Raw genomic sequence first — 25,438 nt, forward strand, 5'->3', positions numbered from 1 at the left:
TCAGGCACATCGGAGCGCTCCGGAGCCTGGAGCCAGAGCTGAGGTCATGGAGCTGCTCCACTCTCAAAGTACAAAGGTCAAAGTACATACACTATATGGCCAAAAGCATGTGGACACCTGCTCATCGAACCTCCCATTCCAAACTCATGGACATTAAAATGGAGTTGGTCCCCCCTTTGATGCAATAACAGCCTCCACTCTTTCCACTAGATGTTGGAACATTGTTGAGGGGATTTGCTTCCATTCAGCCACAAGAGCATTAGTGTGGTTGGGCACTGATGTTGGGCGATCAGGTCTGGGCGCTCCAATTAATCCCAAAGGTGGGATGGTGTTGTGGTCAGGGCTCTGTGCAGGCCAGTTGAGTTCTTCCACACCGATCTTGACAAACCATTTCTGTAAGGACCTCGCTTTCTGCATTGGGGCATTGCATAGGAAACAGGAAAGGGCCTCTCCAAACTGCTGCCTAAAAGTTGGAAGTGCAAAATCGTCTAGGATGTCATCGTATGCTGTAGCATAAAGATTTCCCTTCAGTGGAACTAAGGGGCCTGAACCATGAAAAACAGCCCCAGACCATTATTCCTTCTCCAAACTAAACAGGTAGTACTATGCATTCAGGCAGGTAGTATTATCCTGGCATCCGCCAAACCCAGAGTCGTCCATTGGACTGCCAGATGGTGAAGCGTGACTCATCACTCCAGGGATCGTGTTTCCACTGCTCCAGAGTCCAATGGCAGCAAGCTTTACACCACTCTAGCCAACATTTGCCATTGCGCTTGATGATCTTAGGCTTGTGTGGCTGCTCGGCCATGGAAACCCATTTCATGAAGCTCCCAACGAACAATTTATGTGATGACATTGCTTCCAGAGGCAGTTTGGCCAAATATTGGGTGATTACTTATGCATTCAATTATTTTCTGTTTTGTATTTGTAATTAATTTAGACAATTCTCAGATTATATTTTTCACTTTGACATTATGGACATTTTCTGTGTTGATCAGTGGCAAAAACTCATGATTAAATCCATGCTGATTTAATGTTGTAACACAGTATGGAATATGGTCCAAGGGGGGTGAATACTTTTGAGATACACTATATACACCTGTCAGCAATGGGTCCACTAATCCAGCCAAATCCACTAATTAGAAGGGATGTCCACATACTGTTGGCCATGTAGTGTAAAAATACCGGACAGCTCAGTAAAATACTGGCCGGCTGGCAATCCTAATTGTCACAGACATCTTTACAATGTTTTACTTTTTCATGTTTGAATGGTTAAACGGATGTTTGTTATTAATATTTTGGTTTTGTTAAACAGTTATTTGCATAAAAGAAGTAAAAAAGGAAACGATATAAATAATGATCGCATCCTAGTTTGCACTGTTTTGTGTGTGGAGCTGCACCGGAGCCATCATGGAACTGGAGCAGAACCTCTGGAGCCACTCCAGAGCCGGAGCCAGCAAACATGGAGCTTTGCCAACCCTAATTCATATTTGCTTATTTTGCACAGAGAATGTTTTCTGAATACAAATGACCTTTAAAAATCCGGGGAATCAGTGCTGAGCCGGTCTGAGCTTTTGCTTGGCCCAAAACGGCTACCGGCCCTGGAGGCACCAAAGAGATTGCGTCCCAGAGCAGGCATCTCCCTTACCTGTAGGTGGCTCGTGGGGTGGCTGCTACCTGACAAGACAGAAGTAAATTAACAGTATCCCTGGTTGTGAACTCCTTTTGCTGTATATGAGCAATCTGTTGCTGCTTAGTGTGAATGTTTACAGTACGGGAAGATTAGTTTTATATCAATAGGTCCTTTATGATTTCTTTATGTTCTTTAGGTTAGGGTATTTTAGTATTTTATGCACCCTGAATATTAAAAGTGGGTTTTAGTTTAGGTGTATTTATTGCCTGTTATCTTCCCTGATTGTGTGTAATTGCCATTTGTCTTGCAAATCCTTTGTGCCCTGTGCATGTTACATCAAACCTGCTTCAATAAAATATTGTTATTATTACTTACCTCCTGTCCGATCGAGCTGCCCGGGGAGAAAATTTGAAGAGGGTTACGAGTTCCTCTCTCACTCAACAGTTGATTAGAGGTGTAAAAAGTATTAAAGTAAAGTGAAAGTGCATGTGTTTGTGTGTGAGCCTTATGAAGAGGCATGCAAGAGATTATTTTGATGTTTTAATCCAACATTTTATTTTCCAAAAATGATCAAGGTATTTTATGGCTCCTCAATTTTATCTTGAAGAAAACCACGTCCAACAAAAATAAATGTTATTTAGGCACATGTCTGGAAATTACTTTCATTTGTATTCAATGTTAACAAAGGGTAACATTTGGGGATTTATATGATAGCCTATTTTGAGTTTTCTTAACAAACTCACTGTTCACACACAAACACACATCCCAAAGAGTTGTATAATAAAACAAAAAACAAAATAAACAATATAAAATATGTTCCCCATGTATTTGTTATAATGTAATCTATTGCACTGTGGTACAGGAGAATGGGTTTGAATTTCAAAACTCCCCAGGATGTTACTAAATATATATATATATATATATATATATATATATATATATACAGTGAGGGAAAAAGTATTTGATCCCCTGCTGATTTTGTACGTTTGCCCACTGATAAAGAAATGATCAGTATATAATTTTAATGGTAGGTGTATTTTAACAGTGAGAGACCATTAAACCCAGAAAAACACATTTCAAAAAAGTTATAAATTGATTTGCATGTTAATGAGGGAAATAAGTATTTGATCCCCTATCAATCAGCAAGATTTCTGGCTCCCAGGTGTCTTTTATACAGGTAACGAGCTGAATTAGGAGCACTCTCTTAAAGGGACTGCTCCTAATCTCAGCTCGTTACCTGTATAAAAGACACCTGTCCACAGAAGCAATCAATCAATCAGATTCCAAACTCTCCACCATGGCCAAGACCAAAGAGCTGTCCAAGGATGTCAGGGACAAGATTGTAGACCTACACAAGGCTGGAATGGGCTACAAGACCATCGCCAAGCAGCTTGGTGAGAAGGTGACAACAGTTGGTGCGATTATTCGCAAATGGAAGAAACACAAAATAACTGTCAGTCTCCCTCGGTCTGGGGCTCCATGCAAGATCTCGCCTCGTGGAGTTTCAGTGATCATGAGAACGGTGAGGAATCAGCCCAGAACTACACGGGAGGATCTTGTTAATGATCTCAAGGCAGCTGGGACCATAGTCACCAAGAAAACAATTGGCAACACACTACACAGTGAAGGACTGAAATCCTGCAGCGCCCGCAAGGCCCCCTGCTCAAGAAAGCACATGTACAGGCCCGTCTGAAGTTTGCCAATGAACATCTGAATGATTCAGAGGAGAACTGGGTGAAAGTGTTGTGGTCAGATGAGACCAAAATCGAACTGTGTGCAAACCTGGTGGCCAACTACAAGAAACGTCTGACCTCAGTGATTGCCAACAAGGGTTTTGCCACCAAGTACTAAGTCGAAGGGGTCAAATACTTATTTCCCTCATTAACATGCAAATCGATTTATAACTTTTTTGAAATGCGTTTTTCTGGATTTTTTAGTTCTGTCTCTCACTGTTAAAATACACCTACCATTAAAAGTATAGACTGATAATTTCTTTGTCAGTGGGCAAACTTTTTTTTATTAAATAACAGTGTGGGGCTCCTATTGCAATACAGGCAGTTCTATGATTTCCATTCACATCCAGTGTGAATCACCAACCAGAGACGTCGCAACGGGGTAGGCAAACCAGGCAATTGACTAAAGACTAAAGACTAAAAGACTAAAGTGGGCAACAAAATGGAATCCGACCGCAACACAAATGGAAAAACTCTGCTACAGGAGAAGACACCGTCATCACCTCCCCACGCTCTCACTGGAGAAAACACCGTTAGCAACCCCCCCAACACTCAAAGGAGAAAACACCGACAGCACCACCCCCACACACACACCCTGGAAATATTCTACCTAGGGCCCCTAAAGACTCTAGAATCGCCACTGGCACCAACATACTGTATATTCATGTCGGACGCAGGACGAGCCTTCAAGGATGCAACTCTTACTCATTGTATGAAACTGTGAAGGTCGGAGACATGGACCACATTAGGACCAGTGCAGCTGATCTCTGTCCGGCCCGGCGGCAGGATTGACTTGCAAGGGGGCATCAGACATGACTGAGGGGGCACAACTATTTCCGGTCGATGATAACACAGGATGTACAATAATCGATATTACAAATGTGTTTGCACAGCTCTCAAGTTTTCAAAATGACAATGCATGAGATGTGTCACAAAACAACGCGGTGACAGATGCCACTGCCGCCTGCAAAAGCAGGAGCCAGAGGGAGTGTGGGCACAAAACTGTTTGTGTCAAATGTATGGAGTTAGTTCACTGTCAAAATTAACGAACACAGAAATACAACTTGTACATGCAAAACTACACTTACGTTTTTTTATTTTAAGCTTACAATTGAATTCTGCACTCGTTCAATATCGTTTACACATTTGCAGTTCTCGCTGCGTGCTCACGCTTCTGGCTGCGCATGTGCAGTTCTCTCTACACGCTCACAATTCTTTTTGACAGTGACAGTAGCACATTAGTGATGCTAACGTCAGCGCTGTGGCACTGAATGAGCATCGTTATTATAGTTCAAAAGGGCAAACAATGGAAGTTATTGTATTATACGAGATACAAAAAAACTGCAACGCTGCAAAGTCGCGGGTCCAGGTAGCACATTTCCGGGTCTCTTTGGGTTCGGGCGCACATTTGTGGACCCGTGAAGAGCTCTAGCGGAGACAAGTCAATTGGGACAATATGGCAGCAGTGGGTGCATGTAAAAGTGGAGTAAAAGTAAACAAAGCTACCAATAATAAATACTTAAGTAAAGTACAAATACTCGAAAAACGTACTTGAGTACAGGAACAAAGTACTTGTACTTTATTACTTTACACCCCTGCAATTGAGGTGGCATTGTTGGTTACATGCTTCACACTGAGCCCCCTCTGTTGTGACGAGATTCTGAAAATTAACACTAAATGGCTTGTTATTTTATGTTAGCAAAAATGAATCATTGCAGGGCAGTTTGGGGTGTCTTTACAAACCTATACAAACAAGCATGTATTTAGTTATTTCATCTACAGGCAGACTATGTATAGCTTAAAACAACATAAACATGTTTACATATTCCAACGGACGTGCATATATATCTAGAAAACCTCCCTACCACCCTCGGCTTGGCCTGTGATACAGCCTAAAGGCTCCCTGATCTGGCCTCTGCAGGGGGTTTATCAGTCGCTACCACCCTAGCTGACTGGTTTTCAGTACTCAGGTTTGTGACTTTTTAGCCCCTAAAGCAGTTGGTACCACAAATTAGTAAACAGGGTATTTACTTTTAAAGTGACACCCTTGTTTCTTTTATATTACTTTGAAAACCTTCTTTACTTTACTATTGTCATAAGGAATCAAAATCTAAAACAAATGTAGGTCTTCAACTTGGTTATAATACCATACATCACATAAATAAACCACCTTCCAAATGAGCAGTTGTTATATGACCTCTTTGTGTGTTCAACTAAGTTATTGATAATAAACCCCTTGATTAAGCGATACATGATAAATACCCCTTTTTATCATTGTTAAAACTTTAGCATGTATTTTACGGGGCAGTCAAATTCAGATAAACAAAATATTTTACATGTGGGCCATAGCTTAAATGCCCTCCAGAATAAAACCCATAGTCATATGGTACAAAATACATGAGCTGTGCGAAACAACAAATCAATTAAACATATAGTCAAACAACTAATACAAATGATCCCCTGCTTCTAGAAGAAGGATTTAAACCTCTCAAACTGGAAGAACAAGCCACTCACTCTTGAATTCAGCTACACTTATTTCAAAATGACTTTAAATTTAAGGGGGAGAGGAAGTTTCCCATTATAGCTTGTATACTGGGGTGTAGCTATGGCTCATTTCCTTTAAAGCCTGAGAAAACCTGTCAACCTATTTTGTAACATTACAGACAGTGGCGAGTGTTGTATTTTGAATAATGTACTTCAGTGCTGTATGGTTTAGACTGTAGAGAATCAGGTTCAACCAGACTTAATAGCAAATCAAGGTCCTTAACTGTGTCACACAATTTCAAGGTAACCGTTTAGATGCTACTTATTCTTAAAATTACTAATTTGTTAAATATCTTAGTTATTTAATTTTAAACCGTTTTTAGGTGTAAGCTTTTCACTTTCAGATGAGTTATTTTTAGTGTCAACATTTAGAAAGCTTAATTTGTCTTTAACCCCCCAAACATTTATTTAGAAACAGGCCTTTAGTTGGTCAATGTAGGCACCCCTACCATTGGTTTGAAATAAATAATAGTGACATTAATCTTTTAAACTTGTATCCATACCTCTTGTTTACTAATCTTGTAAAGTAATAATACTATTTACAAAACAAAACCATAGAAAGACATATAAAAACAACTACAATAATGATAATAATCATCATAAAATAAATCAATTACAAGGCATCTTACCATTTTCCAGTGTTTCTGAACATCCTTAACCGCCTTAATGCAGCAGTGTCAGACAACTAAAATAAATAATGACGCCAGATCCTGTGTGTTTCTACGGCTTTATGTTACATTTTACTTTCCTGTCTTCTGTCAAGGAATCGTTGCATGGTGAAGCGGACTGTTTGGATATGCAGCTTCTCATCTACCTAGGTCTCAACTTTGAGATACTGAGACTATGGAGCTGATATAAACTAGAAAAAGTACAAATCTGCTGGTTTCATAAAAATATACTTATTCATGATTTCTTATGTTACTTTAGTTTTACTTAACACCCCGATGATGGTGAAATGTGTAAAATGACTTTATCATTCTTTGACTCTGTAAGAAATATACTATTCTAAGGCTTTTGCCACACCACCGAGGGTTGTCACCTAACCAAGGCTGCTCTGTTTAGTTTAACTTCTTATATATTCAGGATTTCTCAAGTTAATTGAGAATTATTTATTCCCCTTTACTTCATATCATGTGTTAATATATTTAAAATGACTTTTTCATTCTTTACAATGGTAAGTATTATACTAGTTAGCGATGCTGAAAGCTGTTCAAACATTTTATTGTCAATACAGCCTGGGATATTAAGATCTTCAGACTAACCCTCCACCCCATTCTAATGTGTACCACACATAAATATACATACCCACACACAGACCTTTGTTTAAGACTTATTAATGGTCTTTACTTAATCTTATTTCATGAATTGCTTAGAATTACTTATTCTTTTGAACAGTTTTTTTTTTCTGTACTAATATTACAAATTTCGTTTTTATTGAGTTTTATGTTGATTTACCTGTGTAAACATACACTGATCAGCCATAACATTATGAGCACTGACAGGTGAAGTGAATAACACTGATAATCTCGTTATCATGGCACCTGTCAGTGGGTGGGATATATTAGGCAGCAAGTGAACATTTTGTCCTCAAAGTTGATGTGTTAGAAGCAGGAAAAATGGGCAGCGTAAGGATCTGAGCGACTTTGACAAAGGGCCACATTGTGATGGCTAGACGACTGGGTCAGAGCATCTCCAAAACTGCAGCTCTTGTGGGGTGTTCCCGGTCTGCAGTGGTCAGTACCTATCAAAAGTGGTCCAAGGAAGGAAAAGCGGTGAACCGGCGACAAGGACATGGGCGGCCAAGGCTCATTGATGCACATGGGGAGCGAAGGCTGGCCCGTGTGGTCCGATCCAACAGATGAGCTCCTGTAGCTCAAATTTCTGAAAAAGTGAATGCTAGAGGAGGGGGCCCTGAAACTTGTATCGGTCGGGCCTTGGTCACATCACAGACAACAGACCTTGTTGATCTTGTAAAGGAATCTGATTTGAAAACCATTACATGTATATTAATTTTTTTTTACAAAAAAACAACAACAACAGAGATGGTTTGTCTGCAGAGTCACTAATTAAGAGATTGGGTGCCCCCCCACAGAACCCCCACCACTACAGGAGGATCTGACCCATTCACCTTTTACAGTTGACCAACAAGATCGCCTGTGGGGGAGAGGGGGGCAGAAGCCACCCAACACTACAGCAGGCTTTGAACTCTCAGGCCCATTCACACTCCCCGGCAAGAACAAACATCTACAGACCTAATCAGAGTGGGGCGAGGGAGTGGGGGAGGGGGGATAGAAGGAGAGGGGGCTATGGGGGCTTTGTGGTTGAGGGCAAAATGGGTGTACATTTCCTTCTGGATATAACGTAAGAATGATTCATAAGGTGACATATCATAAAATATTACGCCTCGCCCCGAGCACCAACTATTCTACTGACTTGTTTAATATATACATATAATTAAGCTTGGACTTGCATGCTAAACCAGCTGCATTTTAAAGGCAGGTGTCAGACATGCGTCAGTGGAGCGATAAACTTTCCCCTACTTCCCTTATTATAAATAAAATATTAAAATTAACACTACATGGCTTGTTACTTTATCTTAGCAAGTGATATGGAATTGTATTTTAATTTAATTGCTTGGGTCGTGAAAAGTAACTTATTTCATGAAAGCAAAAGATATTTGTAGTCTATATTTAAAATGCTTCAGTTGTGAGTTGATTTTACTTGTTAGAAGAATTCGTAACGAGATACGTTTTTTGTGGCACTGGCAGCGAGAGGCAACCACCAGTAACCACCACTACACCACTCCCAGTTTGCTTTACAGTGAGGGGCGGGGACTCACTAAACCCTGCTCACTCTCCCCACGCAGGTCTGGCAGACAATCCCAGATACACACAGCCGAACACCAATCACAGTTATGAAACAGTTTATTATGCACAATCAACAAATCGAGAGGCATGAAGTCCAAACCCTCCGCGTTGGTATAGGTCTAAACCCCCTTTAAAACTGCCTTTAATAAATGGGCAATAATATATCCAAAAAAAATAGGGAAAGGAAAAACTGTAGGTCCACTCACCCTCTAATCTAAAACTAATAAAACCTAATTAAAACCAACTAAAACCTAAACTAATCCTATCCCCATGGGTGGTTTCTTATATAAAAACAGGGGTCTATTATACCAAGTCCAGGGAAAAAACGAAACGTATACTGTCCGGTCCCCCGCACTCCGGCCGACAATAGACCTCGGGTTTCACCGTCTGGTCCCAAAAAGTCCATCCCGGCCGGTGGAGTGGGTCCCTGTCGCGATGTAGATCTGAACGGTGGCACCACGACCCTCAAGAAAAAGGAGAGAAACTGAGGCTCAGAGGGACTGCTACACAGATCGGACTGGATAAGTAGAACTGCGCACCACCAGTTGAACTTTTGTACGTCCCTCGGCTCTCCCTCCTGCAGGCGCAATGTCCCGGGTCCAGTCTCGCCACCAGCACTGCTCCACGGAACCCTCCCATCTCCACCGACTCTGTAAAATGGGACAGACAGCGGCAGTCTCCACAATAATAACTCTCCTGCCGTTAAGTGTTTCTTTTGCAGGTGAGCAGGACAAGACTCTGACCTGGCAGCCGACAGAAGCCACTCCATATGTCCTCATGTCTGACCCGTGTCACAATGGGTCATCTCTGTGGAACCTCTATCGGGTAAGGGTGCAGATTAAATCAATTTTACTGGAACCTTACCCTGTCTAACGCAGGGCACTGCTTGCGCCACCTACCAATCAGCCGGTTGTTCCTTGGGCTCAATCAAGACACAGCGGTTGCGCCACTGCAGAAACTCTGTTACCTGTATCCACAACACCATCTCACTGTGTGGGGGAATCAAAACCGACGGCTGCCGAGCCAGACGAGCCGTCCCTTTCGACAATCCAGTCAGCCTCATGCTCCAGTCTCCTGCAGACAGCAAAGGCCTGTTCCCATGTGTTGGCACCTCCAGCCGTCCCCTGGAATTTAGCCCAGTCCGTGTCCTGACCTTCAAACAACTGTTTCCAGATCGGTCCTATGATATTCATCCCCAAAATCACAGTTTTGGTATTCAATTTTTCATCGGCTACTATAACCACACCCTTATGGGGAATCCTCACCCCACTTATTTCAAAATCTGAAAGGGCATAGCCGATGTAGGGCAACTGTAACCCATTTGCTGCACTGAGTTTTAACCACGGGGTCTCCTCCCTCCCTGCTATGGCATGGGTGCCCAAATATTTAAGAAATAGGGATTCACAAAATAATGTGACCTGTGACCTAGTACACAAGGGATTTTAACACCCTCTACAAGTATTTCGATGCCAGGGCATTCCCCCACTAAGTCGGGCTTTGTTGCCACCACGGCGACCTCCACCCTGTTTAAAGCCAGCTCCCCATCAGGCCTCTGTGGGTAGAACCTGTGCACATGTCTCCCTCATCCACACAGGGCACAGACCGGCCACCCATGTTCATCCCACCGCAGTTCACCCATCAGGCGATAGCGCCCAGCCATAACCAGACCTCTGGGTGGCTCCGGCTCCTGAGACCCCCTCTTGCGGGGGCGTCAGAGGGCCACTGCAGCTCCTCTCAGAGGACCTGTCCCAACTCCAGCACCTGCTGTTGTAGCTCCTCTCATAGTTCTCGGCGGAGTCTAGAGTTCCAGTCCATCGGACTCGTGGGGGGCTTCTTCTCGGGGGCAGCCGAGGAAACCGCTTGCGTGGTTGCATTTTCCGGGTGATGCCAGCCTTCTGCCTCCAGGGCCTTGGCTTCCTTAAGGACTGCAGAGAAAGTTAAAGTGGGTGTACGACAAACCGGTCTCTGGAGTTCAGGTTTCATAGTCCCAATCACCAGGATGGAGATGAATTGGTCCCATAGGCTCTTCCCAGCACCACCTGGAATAAAGCTCACGAAGCCGGAGTGTAAAGGCCCTCAGCGACTCCCCCTTTCCCTGCTTCAGGCAAAAGAACGGTGCCCGTAATCCTGTTCTGGACAGTTTCTCCTGGTACAATGCCTCTAAAGATTCAAAAATGGTCTTTATTAGCCCTCTCCCCTGGCTCCAACAGTAGAATTTACCTCTTTGCGTTTCCTGTGAGTGCCCCGGAAATGAAGGCTACCTCCTGCTGGTCCTCCAACTCTTGGGCCTGCAGCATTGCTTCAGCTTGTGATTTCCCTAAACCCTGCTCACTCTCCCCACTCAGGTCTGCTGGGATGTGTGATGCCACATCGTGGAATGTGCATAGTGAATGCACACATGCTCATTAAAAGTAAAAGAAAGTAAAATACAAGAAATAAAGATACAATCACAATGAAAATAAGTGAAAGAAAACAAAATAATGAACCAAACCAATAAATAAAATAATCAATATAATAGAAAACCCCCACATACACACCTCATATTACACACACCCCCATTGCCCCGCACCCCCTTTATTTTGATATAATGGATATAAAGTTAATATATGCATACATTGTGTGTTGGTGCGCTTGCGAAGATCCCTGTTATGGCTGAAAGTTGATCCTGAACAAATGGCAGTGTAATCACAACACTGAATAATAGAATAAGGAGGTGGGCATATTCCTCTTTTTTTAGGGGTTCAACACAGCAGGCCCAGACAGGGAGAGGAAGGAGCAGACAATGGTGTTTCACTCATCTTTTCCTGCTGTGCACTAAGCAGGAAAGTTCATAATCTGAAACAGTGGTTTGAAAACCAACATCCGAAGCCTGCAGGCCCTCTGAACAGCGTGTCCCAAGTGTTGAAACTGACTGCGCAGATAACATCAGATAATAAACACATCATCATGATCAGATTAATTCTCCCACTTGTAAACAACCTTTGTATGGTGCCTGAAGGTTTGGGAGTGTCCAGGAAGAACATACCACATGACTCTGCTGCAACCATTTGAAACACAACAGTTGTTGCTACATTAAAAATGAACTTTACCTCATTAAACATTAAACTCATTAAAAAAGTTTAAGAATATTTGGAAACCTAAAAACATGTTTTCCTTGAACACTGTGTTAGCAGCAACATGTGCTCTGCATGACGGGGGTATCATACATTGGTCATATAGCCTTTGAGAATGGAAGAACACTACACTGGGCTATTTTGTAAGAAACCTAGCTTTACACATTCCTTGTCAAAAACAGTCTGTTTGTTGTTTTTGTCTTTAAACTATATAAGGTCATCATGTTTTCAGAGCAGAATGTCAGAGAAAACCACAGCAGTAATATAATCTTTGTAAAGCACTACAGTCCTAATCTAAACTATCTATTAAACAAAGATAAACTGCAAAATGAGGTAAGCGACCTTGTAAGATGCCATAAAACTGCCTTCTGCTTGAAAATGTTGAGGCTGTCTTGTGCATTTCCACAAAGGTTTGAAGGCTTCATGGTGTTGTTGCAGAGTACTTTACCACAAAGAAGGCACACATTCTAAGCATTGACATTTCAAACAAAATAATTGCACTTTCAAAATAAAAAGCCCTGGATTACACAAAGAGTGCAGCTGTGCGACTGACATAACATCACATGAGTGATGGCGCAACTACAAATATGGAGAGCGAATACATTTATTTGAGAATATCTACAGAACTGGATATGACTCCCTCACTCACATGCTCTCCCAAATTCAGACTGATATGTGTGCCTGTTGGATTTATCTCTATTCCAGCACACGGGACCGTCAGCAACCTGGAAACAACTTCCTAGTTCCAGGAACACGTGCGCTACAAGATACTTTGGCCTCCTCTGATTCAGCAGCTCCTTTAAAGTGAGGTCCAAATAGTCAAATAAAAACCCAACTCATAGAACCAGGAAACAAATCATCCACAACAAAGGTGTGGAAAATTGATTTAAAAAGTCTGGTACAGAGCCGGCATACAGAGGTCTCTGGGTCATATTTAATATTTTGTATTGATTCACAATCTCATCTTGCTTCTGACAGGTTTTTTCCGTTCTGTGACATTGATGAGGTGGTGTTTGAGTTGAATTCATGTACCAGCATCCACATGTGTCATATAATTTAGGGTTGCTCAAAATCCAGCTGTGCCAGCAGTTCAAGTAAAAAAACTAATTTAATATTAAAAACTTTTAATGTCCCAGGACTCCTTCAATCAGCCCTGGTAGTGAAATCAAGAACCCCGGGTCTAATAAGTACAATGCATTCACTTTAATGAATAAAATTAACACATTTAAGTGCATAGTTGATGTACTGTGTGTTAAATCTTCCGTGCCATTGAAACCATAAGCAACCTTTCAGCCCGTAGTCATCTCACAGATCTCGAGATGTTTTACAGATAAAGGTTGCTGTGACATGCAAAGCATTCAACCTGTTATCAACACTAACTTAACCAAGTCTGCAGTTTTCTTCAAAGGCAGAATATAGTGGTTCATACACTTCTTCATGTTAGAAATTACCCCATATTCATTTCCCCTGTCTGACAGAAGAGAAGGCTGGAGAGTTTCTGTACAATAGTCTGCTCTCACTGTACCACCATGACACTGAAATGGACATTATTATTGTTTTAATTATGAAGGAAGGGGAAGAGTGAAGAGACACCTGAGTGCTGCTGCTGTGAGCTGCTTTCACAAGGGAGAACAGATGTTGTGCTAAGGTGTAGTTATACAGAGGGACTGTCACTGAAGAAGGTTTGTGCGCTTGGAGTCCATCTTTGCCGCCTAAACAGCCCCCGGAGTGTTGGATTGACTCCGGTAGCAACTTTGAGCTTCTACAGCTAGAGGAGTCGCCTTGTACAGCTGAAAGGACACAGATCCGGGATGTACACCATTCTTATCATTTTAAGAAACTGGTGGGACTTTCCGATGTGATTTTATCAATCAAAACCATCGCTTTCTAACTGTATTTTGCTAAACTAGTCATTAATGCAACCCTATCTCCAGCCATCAAAGAACATATTAGCTTATTTCTCTCTGCAGATTCTAGAAATTAATGATCCAAATTCCTCAGAAAACATTTCTGAAGTGTCATGTTCATTTTCTGCGAATGCGATCTTCAAAGAAATTGTTAGGACCATGTGAATCTCAGACATGAACATGAGTCTTCGCTGTGTTGTTTTTCTGCACATCACTGCTCACCAAGTCAAGTTAATTACCCCTTCGCCAAAAAACACACACACTCTGCCACTCCATGAAACTCCAATCAAGATGAGATTAATTAAATTAATTAAATGTATTAATTAAAAGTTAATAGGTCATGTGAGAGGTGTCTATTATTGTATGAGAGATGTCATCTCATGCAATTTGGGCCAGAGGACCGCGATGCAGAGCTCCCTGAAATAACATCTCTTATACAATAAGAGACACTCTTCACATGACCTATGAACTTATTATAAGACACACACCTAAGGATTAGACATTCAAGTGTCTTACGTTTAACAACCAACCCCCTTCCTCTTCATCTAAAAATGTTTCGGTTCATTATCCGCTGTAACTGACCTGCAGCAGCCGATCAGCGTTGTGTTTTCATACTGGTTAAACATTATGAAACTATTACAAGCAAATGTACATTGTCTGAAACTGGCACCACTCGCATTAACTGTCCTGAAACTTCGCTGATAAATGAAGAATTTAAAATAATTAAATAATTTGACATTTCTATGCACAGGATGCCATTTATACTCAAGATAAGAGGCATGGGGATGTTTTGAAATACTGCTCTGTGATTGGCTGATTTCTCATATGTGATTTATACTTAACCCAACACTTCACTGTAAGAAATCATGAGATGGGTTCGATTGATTTTAATTTCATTTGACATTTGAATTTATTAAATGTATGTAACTGAGCTAAAACAACAGGAGACACGTGATGTCCTAAGGCAACAGGGGGGAAACAAGGTTTTGAAGGAAAGCAAGCAAATAAGAACTCAAAAGACGAATTAATGTGACAGAAATGCTGAATCTGGCTGTTTGCGTTTCAACCAAGTAATGTGAAAAGAAAACACAATACTTCTTTGGAAAGCCACAAGCTTCCTCTTTCCATTAACCTCTGAATAGTAAAGATATCAAATAGTCATGGGAGTAACAGTGAACATGTACATAAGGAAAGTCAGACTGCAATTAAATGGGGGATCCATGTCTATTAAAAAAAGAAAAGAAAAAAAAGCAATATAACCACTTCCAGATAATGATTTAGCTGGTGTAGCATATTTTGTCCATTTCCGTGGCTGTCCCCCAGATAATACTGGTGTTTAGGTGTTCTGATAATATTGAAAATGTTTAATTGGTACCATTAAAGGGGAGTTACAAAATAATCATGAAGATCATTGATTAAGGACATAAGAAGAAGAAAACGGAACACAGCCCGTTTTCCTCACTCTCCTTTAGTCAAGCCAGTAGCAGGCAGGTGAGCGCATGTGAGCGCATGTGAGCGCAGGGATCTCTGCGCCGAGCCCCGCTGCGCACACCCCCGTCTTCCGCGCTATAAGAGCAGCGCCCGCCCGGCCGCCCCAGAGCCGCCGCTCAGCACGGAGGTAAGAGACGCGCGGCTACTGCGCCTGCGTGCTTCTATTTCTAGCAGCGTCTGGGGACCGAGAGAAGCGACAGCTTATTGCAAACGGACACAATAGATACACAATGTAACGAGGGTTCATTCATGCACACACGCTGGCGTGCACATATGATGCTGTCTGTGGATCAGGGCAGTTCATGCTGCAGTGGTTTAAAAAGATTAAAAAGTCATGAAAGGAGAAGTTAGAGAAGTTCATGTAATTTCAGATAGTCTTCGCTTTTAAACATTTTTTAACCAGATAAAGTATTAGTATTACTTATAAGTATTTATATTATTAATACAAATAATAACTATTAATAATGATGATACTTGTATTATTATTATTATTATTATAAATTAGTTAGCCGTTCATATTATTAGGCATTTTAACTTTAATTGTTTAAAGGTGCATCATTTAAATGTCGTTTCGGGTGTTTCAAGTTATTTCTCTAGTTTCCGTTGATTCACAGATCTATACAAATGCTCTGTATTTGTGTGTCCTTTAAAGGTTGTTCAGTAAACTTAAGGGAACTTCCCAAATTGAAAATATGTATATTTAGATGACAAAGACTTCTGTTATTGAGCACAGCTTGCGCGTTGACGCATTATTACCGTATTTCTCGCACTATTGTCGTATTTCTCGCATTATTACCGTATTTCTGTCACTATTACCGTATTTCTCGTATCTACTTACGTGTTAAAATAGCGCTAGTTCTGCCATAACCACCATCACCACCTAGCAAATTCAAATTGCACTTACCTGAAGGTTTTAGTTTTAGTTTTGTTTTACAATCACAAGTAGCCTGCACGTCTGTGTAGCAGCAATATTTTGCAAATGAATGACACATTTACTAAATTATACAGTGAGGAGAAAAAACACTACAAACAGCTCTGGTGCAGGGAATTAACAACCCACCGGCCACCGCCACCACCACTGCCACCAGTTTACCTTACATGAACTGCATCAGAAAAGCTTTTGGCTTCAGGTTCTCGGGACACTGGGAGTCACATGAGGTTATTTCAATGTTTTTCATTCTCTTATCAGACACTTCTTCAGATCAGCTCTAACCAACTTCTGATTTACGCTCGTACCACTGGTTTGTTTAGTGTGAATGTCTGCCCACTCTGATGAGGTGATGTTACAAGCATGCCTAAGCATCACTTCTGTAGTTTGAATCCAGGGCCAGTGAGAAGACGATGGTTAAACGCATCAGACTGCATTGATCGGGTATAAATAAGGAAGACCTACTGTATTTTGCTGATGCAATCCACAGTCTCTTATCAGAGCTCTCACATGTCCAGCACTTTTATAACATTTCCATTTGAAGTGAGAAAACTCGTTCTGTTTGATGAAAGAAACTCAGTTCTGAGAATGAATGAATGGCAATAAAAAAGCAGCAAGGGAGCAGAACAGACAACTACAGAAAATAGAACTACAGTCTTGTATGATTTTGGTTTACTACATACAAATCCTGCACATATATACACACATATAAACACATACACACACACACACACACACACACATACATACATATATATACATATATATGCATGCTTGCTAGTTTTCCCTGCCACAATCCCATTACATTACTATGCCGGTTTTCTTATGCTAAATTCCAAGTATTTGGGTGTGCAGTAAGTGCTCCACTGCCCACTCTCAACAGACTGAGGGTCTGCCAGTAACCGTCCCACGCGCTGGGAGATAAAGTTGTCAATGTGAGTAACGACCTCTAATGCAACGAGGAAAGTACACTTCACTAAGGCACAGAGGATCAGTCATAGCTTTTCTTTTTCAGTTCTGATGGCTTGTCTTAAAAAAGAAAGCTCTCACCTTCCCATCACCAGTTGCTCATTTCTGGGCAAAGAAGTGAAATCTCTGGCTATCATTTCGATCAGTGATGGAGACCCTGATATGAACAGCCTTGTATGCAGCGCAGTGGGTAGAAAGGCAGCAATGCACAAGATTCCTTCATAGGCCGCTATTGTTTGTCTGACATGTTTGTTTCAGGACTGATTAAAGCTCCATTGTTGTATGAACGTATTTTGATTGTACTGATAATTTGGAATCATCTTATTTGCTTGTTTATTTGTTATTTACTGATGAAAGAAAATCATGATGATTAAAAAAGAAGAAGAAACTGATTACCATATCCAACTGGTACCATTAAAGGGGAGTTATAAGAAATGTGTCACTTTCTCCAGAGGGAAAACCGTTTGAATCTTTTTCTGTACTATTGCTGTACAATATCTGCTTCCGCTGTCTCTATTTTCATTATATTGAACGATCGAAGGGTTAGTCTGAGCGCATGGCACATTTCATTGCATTGAGGATTGAAAAGCTGAGATTATACACCTCGTGAGTTGGATTCACACATGGTAGGATGAGATCTGAACTAACTGAGAATAAAAACATATTCAGTCTTGTAGATATGCTGAGGTGCATCACTGTACAAGCATACCTTAGGAGAAACTGCCTGCAAAATCTGGTGTAGGGGCTGTTTAAGTATTACTGCAGCTGTATAAAGTGTTGCCTTTTTGTCTGTATGTTTGTGTGTGTAAAAATCTTTTATTCTAAGACATGTGAAAATGAAATGTCTTTGCACTGTGAGTGGGCAACTGAACACACAGACACAAAAAGGTACTGCTTGCTGCTGTTTGTTTACAGCTGTGTGTAACTCCTTTCGAGACTCACGCTTGGGAACAGTACAAGCAGATAGCTAGCATGTGCCTCAGAGCCCATACGCTTTCAATTTGAGAGGGGAAAAAGGTGGCACAATCTGCTGGTGAAGTGTTGTCTGATTCTGAGCTCAGTCTTCAGCACCAGAGGGGGACAGCTCCGTGACCCGCTGCCTTTCGGGACACAGATCGGAGTCATCAAGTCATCAGTGAATGAATGAACGAATGAATCTTCCTGGATGTGTTTTCAGACAGTGCTGTTTGTGCTGCGGTCTCTTTTCTTTGCAGGGTCTATTGATATGGATACCCTTGCACGATAAGCTGTGCAATGCTTGATGCTTAGCTTATCTGCCTTCCTTTGTGAGTCTGTCTTGTTGCTTTGATGCTGCTTAAAATACCTTCTGAGAACAATACAACATGCTCCTTTTGCCTCGGTGCCATGGTTGTCTTCTGCACAAGTGTTCCTTTTGTTTTTGTCCTTCCCGATGCTTCCCTATGAACTTACCCGCACAGCACTTTACTGCGGGCGTCAACCGCACCAACTGACGCTTGGGGGCATCAGCCTGTATGAATACACCTGTGTGTAGCTGCGCAAATTAACAAAACAAGAACTACGCCTTTCAGACTATGCCGAGAAAGACACTACGCTGAATGCTGTGACAGCCACCCATATTTTAAACATGCAACCCAACGTCTTCACAGGTGTGACGGAAACATGAAGCACGGATCAAGATTGCTGGCCTTCCTGTGGGTGATTTATGGTAGTGGTGGCTTGTCTGGAGCCGCCAGATCAGAAGGTAATACCCAATGTTTTGTAAGACTCTTCATTTGGTTTGAAGATGGCACCACATTTACCTGCCTGTTTCCTATGCAATACTATTGTGTTTTCCGTAAAGGTGCCTTGGATAAAGACAACTGCCAAAAGGGATAATTAACATGGCCGATGGTTTGGGTGTAACACAACTGCAGGCCTTGGCAGTGGACCTAGCTGCAGATAGATCATAGACACAAGGACAGCTGGTCTTTGTAGAGAAGGATGTGGATCGGGCGATATTCACTGTTGTATCCGTTGTGTCCCAGATCACAGCGCTCTCCCGTATTGTGTGAACGATTACGTTGTCACCGTAAACTGCACCATGAAAATCCCTGCAAATGATACTGATGACACCACCTATTACCTGGAGATGCTGTACATTTTGAACGAGTAAGCTTTAGCATTTTATTTTCTCATTCTCTTGTCTTGGGTTAAAAGTAGCCTACGCCCGGCATTTGGTATATTGGTCTGTTCTCTATATTTCACACAGCAGAGGAACATGTTTATTCTGGACTGTGCAGAACCGTTTTGGTTTAATGTATGAGTTTATGAATAGTGAATTAATTGTCACCTCTTTCTTTTTCTTCTCTAATTGAAATAGTCTTACTCTGTTTCTCACCAAGAACAAAACCTTTTAGGCATTTTTATGTTAATATTTCACTACAGAAAACATGAAGAAACTAATAAACACATGAATACAACTAAATAAATTATCTTTGGAACAAAGAACTGAGAATAGTGAATAACAGAAGTGAGAATTTCCCGACCTTTCTGAGGTACAGTATTTATGATATACGATGAAATCCCAAACCTAATTTAAATTTAAAGCATTTTTCTTTTTCTTTTTCTGCAGCAGGCCATTTACTTGCCAGTTTGAAAAGCAAGTAGACATTTACCAGTGCGCTTTCGATGTAACTGATGAATTTATAGATGCAGACACGTATTTAATTACTCTATATCGCACACTCAATGGACAAACCTCTGCATTTGAGACATTCAGCTATACCCCACACCATTTCAGTAAGTAATCATTTGCTCATTTCACAGCCCTGGTATAGGGTATTACAGAGGGGTTTTAATAAGGGAGTGAAGGAAGTGACTTGAACGATTCTTGGACAGCTGTTTCACAGGGCGGGAAAATCATGATTAAGTTCTTTGTTCCAATCCTGCATATTCACTTGCTGGATCTGCACATATAAGTCTAACTAAGTAAAAATGTGTCCTGTATTCTCGTATAGTAGATACATGATGTGTAGAAGGAACAATGTCAGGGGAGTCACTGACGCAAGGGGGAACATGTGATGCCTTTTTTCTGTGAAACCCACTTCTTGATCTTTTGTGTCTGTTTTGACTTGTTTTCCCAGTTAAGTTACGTACTCCGATTAACTTCAGTGTCAATGAAAGTATGCCCCAAGAATGTGTTTTTACATGGAAGAGAAACTATGATAGATTATTGCTGCTTCAGATGAGCCTCCACCATGAACTGCAATTTCACAAGAAGGGATATCCCAACAGCGTATGTAACATCTTTATGTTCATTTTTAGATGAATATCGTAGGTGACGTTAGAGCTTGACAGAGAGAAAATTGTCTCGTTCAAATTGTCTCTTTCAAATGAGAAATGAAAGAGACAGGCTTTCTAAGATCCAGTGTCCCAGTTGAACGTGACCTCTGATGACATTGTTGGACACATTTTGTTAAGTCATTATGAGACACATGCACTAGGCTGTGTGTACATGAAACTGTATTTATCATATTCTTTGGATGGGTTTCTAACCTGACGACAATTACAAATACCAAGCTGAAATAGTTTGATAATACAGACCTTTTATTCAATACTTTAGCTTTTACAGGTTTTATAATGTCTCTTTTGCAAATGCATCCTTTTATAATATTTTCTGTTCACTCTCATTTATTTACACTCTTTCATTGTGGTACATTTGAGTCTGTGCACCATTAGAAACCCACTTTTAGGTTTTAGTGCCATCCGGCTGATTCTGGTCTTCTTTGCAGGTAAAGTTTATCCACAACACCAGTAATCTCAACGAAATTCGTCTTGAGAAAGCTGAGCTCGAAACTGATACCCAGTACGTTGCAAGGGTGCGCTCTTACTTCGATGGCAAACACTACAGGGGGAACTGGAGTGACTGGAGCTCTGAGGTGGAGTGGAGGACGGAGCCGTCGGTCCGACACACGAAGAAAGGTGAAAACAACAGAGCAGATATATAAACATCTGGGTGTTACCTTGGTCTCTTCAATTCAGTGCTGTGCTGTCCCCAACCTATCTCCTGGTGCTTCCACAAATTTCACCTCAGCTGACCGGTCCTGTTGAAAGTCTCAGATCTCCAACCCATAAACTCCTGCCGACTGTGTAATGCTCCACTCTGCTCAGTTGTGTCCTATCATACTGTGCCTTCTGTCTTTTCTGTACAATATGAAATATGTACTTCAGTTTTTACAGCTCACTGTAAGTCACTGCAGTCAAAGGCTTTGACTAATATATCAAAACAGTCAATAATCATTAAAATCATACCAAGTACATTTTACAAGAGCAGGCAATGGCCACAAGTGTTTGATTTAAGCAGAAACGAGAAGTAAAGTTCTTGCTAATGTCAGCAGGTCAGACATGTAATACATGGTTCACTGGGTGCTTAAAAGAAAGATATTGCTTTTCTCCTCCTTTAGGTGAGCCTGATTTCCTCATGATGTTTTTGCAAATCATTTTACCACTGGCAATAGTTGCCGCCGTCCTGCTGTTCTTGTACTTCACCGTACCTGCAAGGTAAATGCCACATATACGTTATTACTGATGTTGTGATGCCTTTTCATGTCAGGTTTCCTATTCTTCATCTATGATGGCATTGTATGTTTCCAATTTCTCTATAAGACCTTGAACCAGGCTAATAAGGGATCTCATGCAAAGTATCTGATGAACCCAGTGCCAAATAAAATGCCTCTTTTTTACTGTATGGGGAATGCCATTATGGGTGATTATAAAGGAAATAAAACTACAAATTGTAGCCCAAATACCAAATAAATAGAGCAACAACATAACTGCAGGCATATGAGTAAAAAAGGACCTAGCTCATATCTACGAATCCATGTCACTTGTACAGTAACCACTTCCTGGTAACTACCACTTTGCTCCGATTATGATCCCCTGTGGATGCCCACTTTTGGGGAAATACTGACGCCGAGCTGCAAACATTGAAAATTACATCTTATTGTCTGTGTTTTAGGTTGGGCATGATATCGTTCAGAAAGGTGCCGACCCCAGCTCCGTTCTTTCAGCCTCTGTACAGCAACTACAAAGGCAATTTCCGGGTATGAGTTACATTGTTTTACCAGTCACTGCTATGAAATCTGTAAAATACTTTCCACACTTCTCACCAATTAGTTCAGTCCACATGGGCCAGGTTTTAGTAGTCCTTCATGAGCCGCGATTACTCGACTTCCCAACTGTGTTTACAGTGGTGGCGCATTCATACTGTGGCCTTATAACATGTAAAGCCTCTAGTGCAGTGGTGTCAGACTCCAATCTGCCAGCTCTTGGATCCTTAATTGGCCTAATTAAACAATTAACTCGATTAATTGAACACTTCTCTCCAGATTCTGAAACGTTCTGTGGGTTCAGTGTTTTGAGTCATCGACAAATTGTCAGGTATCGACTATAAACATAAAATCTGTTTTAGATAAATAATGACATTCATTAAGTAATTGGGATTTGCTGTTGTAACCAAAACCAGCAGACACTGGACTGGAGTCTGACACCCCTGCTCTAGTGGATCTAGTTTTTTAAATGCTGACTGAAAAGAAGAAATTGAAGCATTAGATATCATGTTTGGAATTTTCTTCAGCTGTAATCTAGACAATCAATGGAACTAAAGAATGATCAAAAGTTTAAGGTTTTTGTTATTAATTGGTTGCTGTGTTTGATGGTGCTCAGAACTGGCTCCTGTCTGATGGTCTCTCCGGCGAGTCGTTCAGGAGAGACGAAGACTTGAAGATCGACACCCTGATCGAGGCCAGGCCCATAAATAAAGTGGAGAGCGGCTTCCTGACCTGGGCCCCGCCCAGCGCTGTGTGTCCCATCACCTACGTCAAACCCAACTGCAAGGACGGGAGCCTGTGTGGGGATAAAAGCCCAGACCACGACTGGCCTGAGATGTTGCTGGTCACCGACGGCCCTTGCTCGCCTCATCCCGCGTTCCTGAAGGCCAGCTTCGAGGAGATGTTTGGCTCTCTGCCGCTGGACGCCGCCGAGGCCACGGAGCTGGACTCCGGGTGTGTGGATCTGACGCAGAGCCTGGACAGCAGCTGGCCGAGCCCTGCTCTCTCCTTCGAGCTGCCCGCCGAGCCGGAGAGCGTATGCTACAGCGACGAATACTGCACCCTCTCTGATACCCACAACGGCCTGGTCCCCACCAAGCGGGGTAAGCCAGCAATCAAGAGCGGCGAGCAAGACATGGGGAGCCCACCTCCATCTGAGGGCTCCAGCTCAGATGATAACGAAAACCGCTCACACGATTCTCAGATGGAGAGGAACAGCGAGGACTCGTGCTGTGATAGTCTGTGAAATCGCCAGAGATGGAGAGCTGGTAAAATCCTCTGTTTTGGGACACATTTTGTATTGTTAGATCAGACCCCTATGCACTGCAGTGTAAATTGTTTTAATCTAAACGTCATAGATTAAGGTAAATCCCCCCCCAATATATGGCTTTTCTATATCACGATTGATGTGTTGCTTTTTGGTGTTGTTTTATTTTATTTTGTATGTGTTTTTACATGCTGACAAGATTTTAAACCTGTAAGTTGTGAGAGTGTGAGGGATCTAGTACTGCTGCTCCAAACAAAGAGCATAATTACTTGAATTACCTTTCAGTATTAGGTTTCTGTTTTATGGTACAATAAATTATTTAATTATTTGCTGTGCTCCTCTTCACTCCAGCATTAAGCCTTGAAGTAGGTACTGGAACCCTGCAATTCTGTAACCGTACAGTAATTGAAACACTGTATCTATAAAATGCATTAATCCAGATACCAACCACACACAGTTAGTGAATGGGTGAAGTCAGTATCACTACAAACCAAATAAATGTGCAGGTTTGTTGCTAAACCAGATATAGCAACATGTGTGCCGGTATCAACCTGCACGTCATAGATGCCTGACACCTGACCTCGACGGATATACCGTTCTGATTGATGCCAAGGTTGTGGATGATGTTGTAAGAGATATTATCTGTGTAAATATGAAAGTTAAGTTGTAGCCTCATGTTTTGTGTGTGTGTCGTTGCTGATTATGTGTTTCCACATTTGATTCGTGTCTTTGTATGAATTATTGTATCATTGATTCCTACAGATTAATTTGTTTTCCCCACCATGTCTTGGAATGTCTTGGCTTTGAGCTTTACTTACATTTTTACATTTGTTTTTGCAATTTACTATACAGTTGTGTGCTCAATTTTAAAGTAAATCCGACTGAAAATACTTCATCATAGTGCTGAACTTCATGAGGTGGCAACAAAGATGTAGACAAATGTTTTGTCATTTTTGTAACAGATTTTTATATATTCCCTGACCTAAAGAATGTCTTGAAATACCCCCCTTTTCCAGAGTACTGTTTTATAATGCTGTTTTAAAGGGAGACATACGTCTGCAGGATTTTAACCACATTCACCTTGAATGATTGCTTAATATTAATATATTTTATACAATGTTTCCCTTTCCCCAGAAGCTGCTCAATTCAGGTCTTGCTGTATAATTTTATCAGTGAAAATAAAAACATGTATGTAGTGATTCTGTTGTTGGTTATTGGAAATGTGCTTTTAGCATGTTAATTGACCGGTTCCATGTTGGAGACAATCTATTTTTTTCCCTCCCAAGAGACAGGCCAGTATACTTGTAGATCAGTGGCTCTTATGTGAGGTAATACGCCTTTCTGACACTGACTGTAACAAATGTTAAATGAGTTCAATAGAGCAAAGAAGAAGTAAAAATCCCAATAGAAAGTGTAAAGTATTTGCAATATTAGGAAGATGAAGAAGATGAGGCAGTAGACAAGCAGCCGATATTTAGTCACTGGGACATGTAGAGGACAGTTACACCACGATCTGAAAAGACAAGTCATTCTGATGATGGTGATAAGGATTATTCTCAAACTGTACGGTCTCCAGGGAAAATGTTAATCTACTTTTTGAATCTGAAATTAAATACATACATACATAGGCCTACATACAGACGGGTGAGAAATTAAAGGAAAAACCTGAATAAATGAGTGGAGGAACGTAACGAAGGCAGATGTGTCCAAACAGTTGTACTGCATGATACAATTAATCAATTAACATCCTATCATGCTCTGTGGCATGTATACAAATGCTGAGCAGGCCCAGCTGACCTCGGTTTTGGATCAAGATGGCAAGAGGAAAGGATCTCAGTGACTGTGAAAGAGGGGGCATTATTGGGGCATGAATGGCATGAGCTTCAGTCACACAGACGCTCAACTGGCTCGTGTTCT

The 25,438-nt window shown here is 41.4% G+C and overlaps 1 protein-coding gene across 2 annotated transcripts; it reads left to right on the top strand.

Annotated features, from left to right (window-relative positions):
* Positions 1-15,268: 15,268 nt before the first annotated feature.
* Positions 15,269-24,720, top strand: il21r.2 (interleukin 21 receptor, tandem duplicate 2). 2 transcript variants are annotated; one of them, XM_066689617.1, is made up of 9 exons: positions 15,269-15,415; positions 18,814-18,908; positions 19,192-19,315; positions 19,779-19,945; positions 20,290-20,441; positions 20,938-21,127; positions 21,610-21,706; positions 22,164-22,248; positions 22,871-24,720. In XM_066689617.1, exons 2-9 carry the CDS (start codon positions 18,827-18,829, stop codon positions 23,498-23,500), a joined length of 1,527 nt encoding a protein of 508 aa, XP_066545714.1. In that variant the 5' UTR covers positions 15,269-15,415; positions 18,814-18,826; the 3' UTR covers positions 23,501-24,720. The 2 variants fall into 2 exon arrangements, with proteins under 2 accessions (XP_066545714.1, XP_066545715.1); XM_066689618.1 differs by lacking the exons at positions 15,269-15,415; positions 18,814-18,908; positions 19,779-19,945 and having other exon boundaries at positions 19,217-19,315.
* The last annotated feature ends 718 nt before the right edge of the window (positions 24,721-25,438 follow it).

This window comes from Amia ocellicauda, chromosome 17, assembly GCF_036373705.1.
Source record: "Amia ocellicauda isolate fAmiCal2 chromosome 17, fAmiCal2.hap1, whole genome shotgun sequence".
NCBI lineage: Eukaryota > Metazoa > Chordata > Actinopteri > Amiiformes > Amiidae > Amia > Amia ocellicauda.

What these genes read in the sequence shown, in the direction of transcription:
- il21r.2 (XM_066689617.1), top strand. Translation starts at nt 18,827, where the DNA reads ATGAAGCACGGATCAAGATTGCTGGCCTTCCTGTGGGTGATTTATGGT. An exon ending in CTATACCCCACACCATTTCA is followed by an intron (nt 19,946 to 20,289) that starts GTAAGTAATCAT and finishes TTGTTTTCCCAG; the next exon opens with TTAAGTTACGTACTCCGATT. An exon ending in ACTACAAAGGCAATTTCCGG is followed by an intron (nt 22,249 to 22,870) that starts GTATGAGTTACA and finishes GATGGTGCTCAG; the next exon opens with AACTGGCTCCTGTCTGATGG.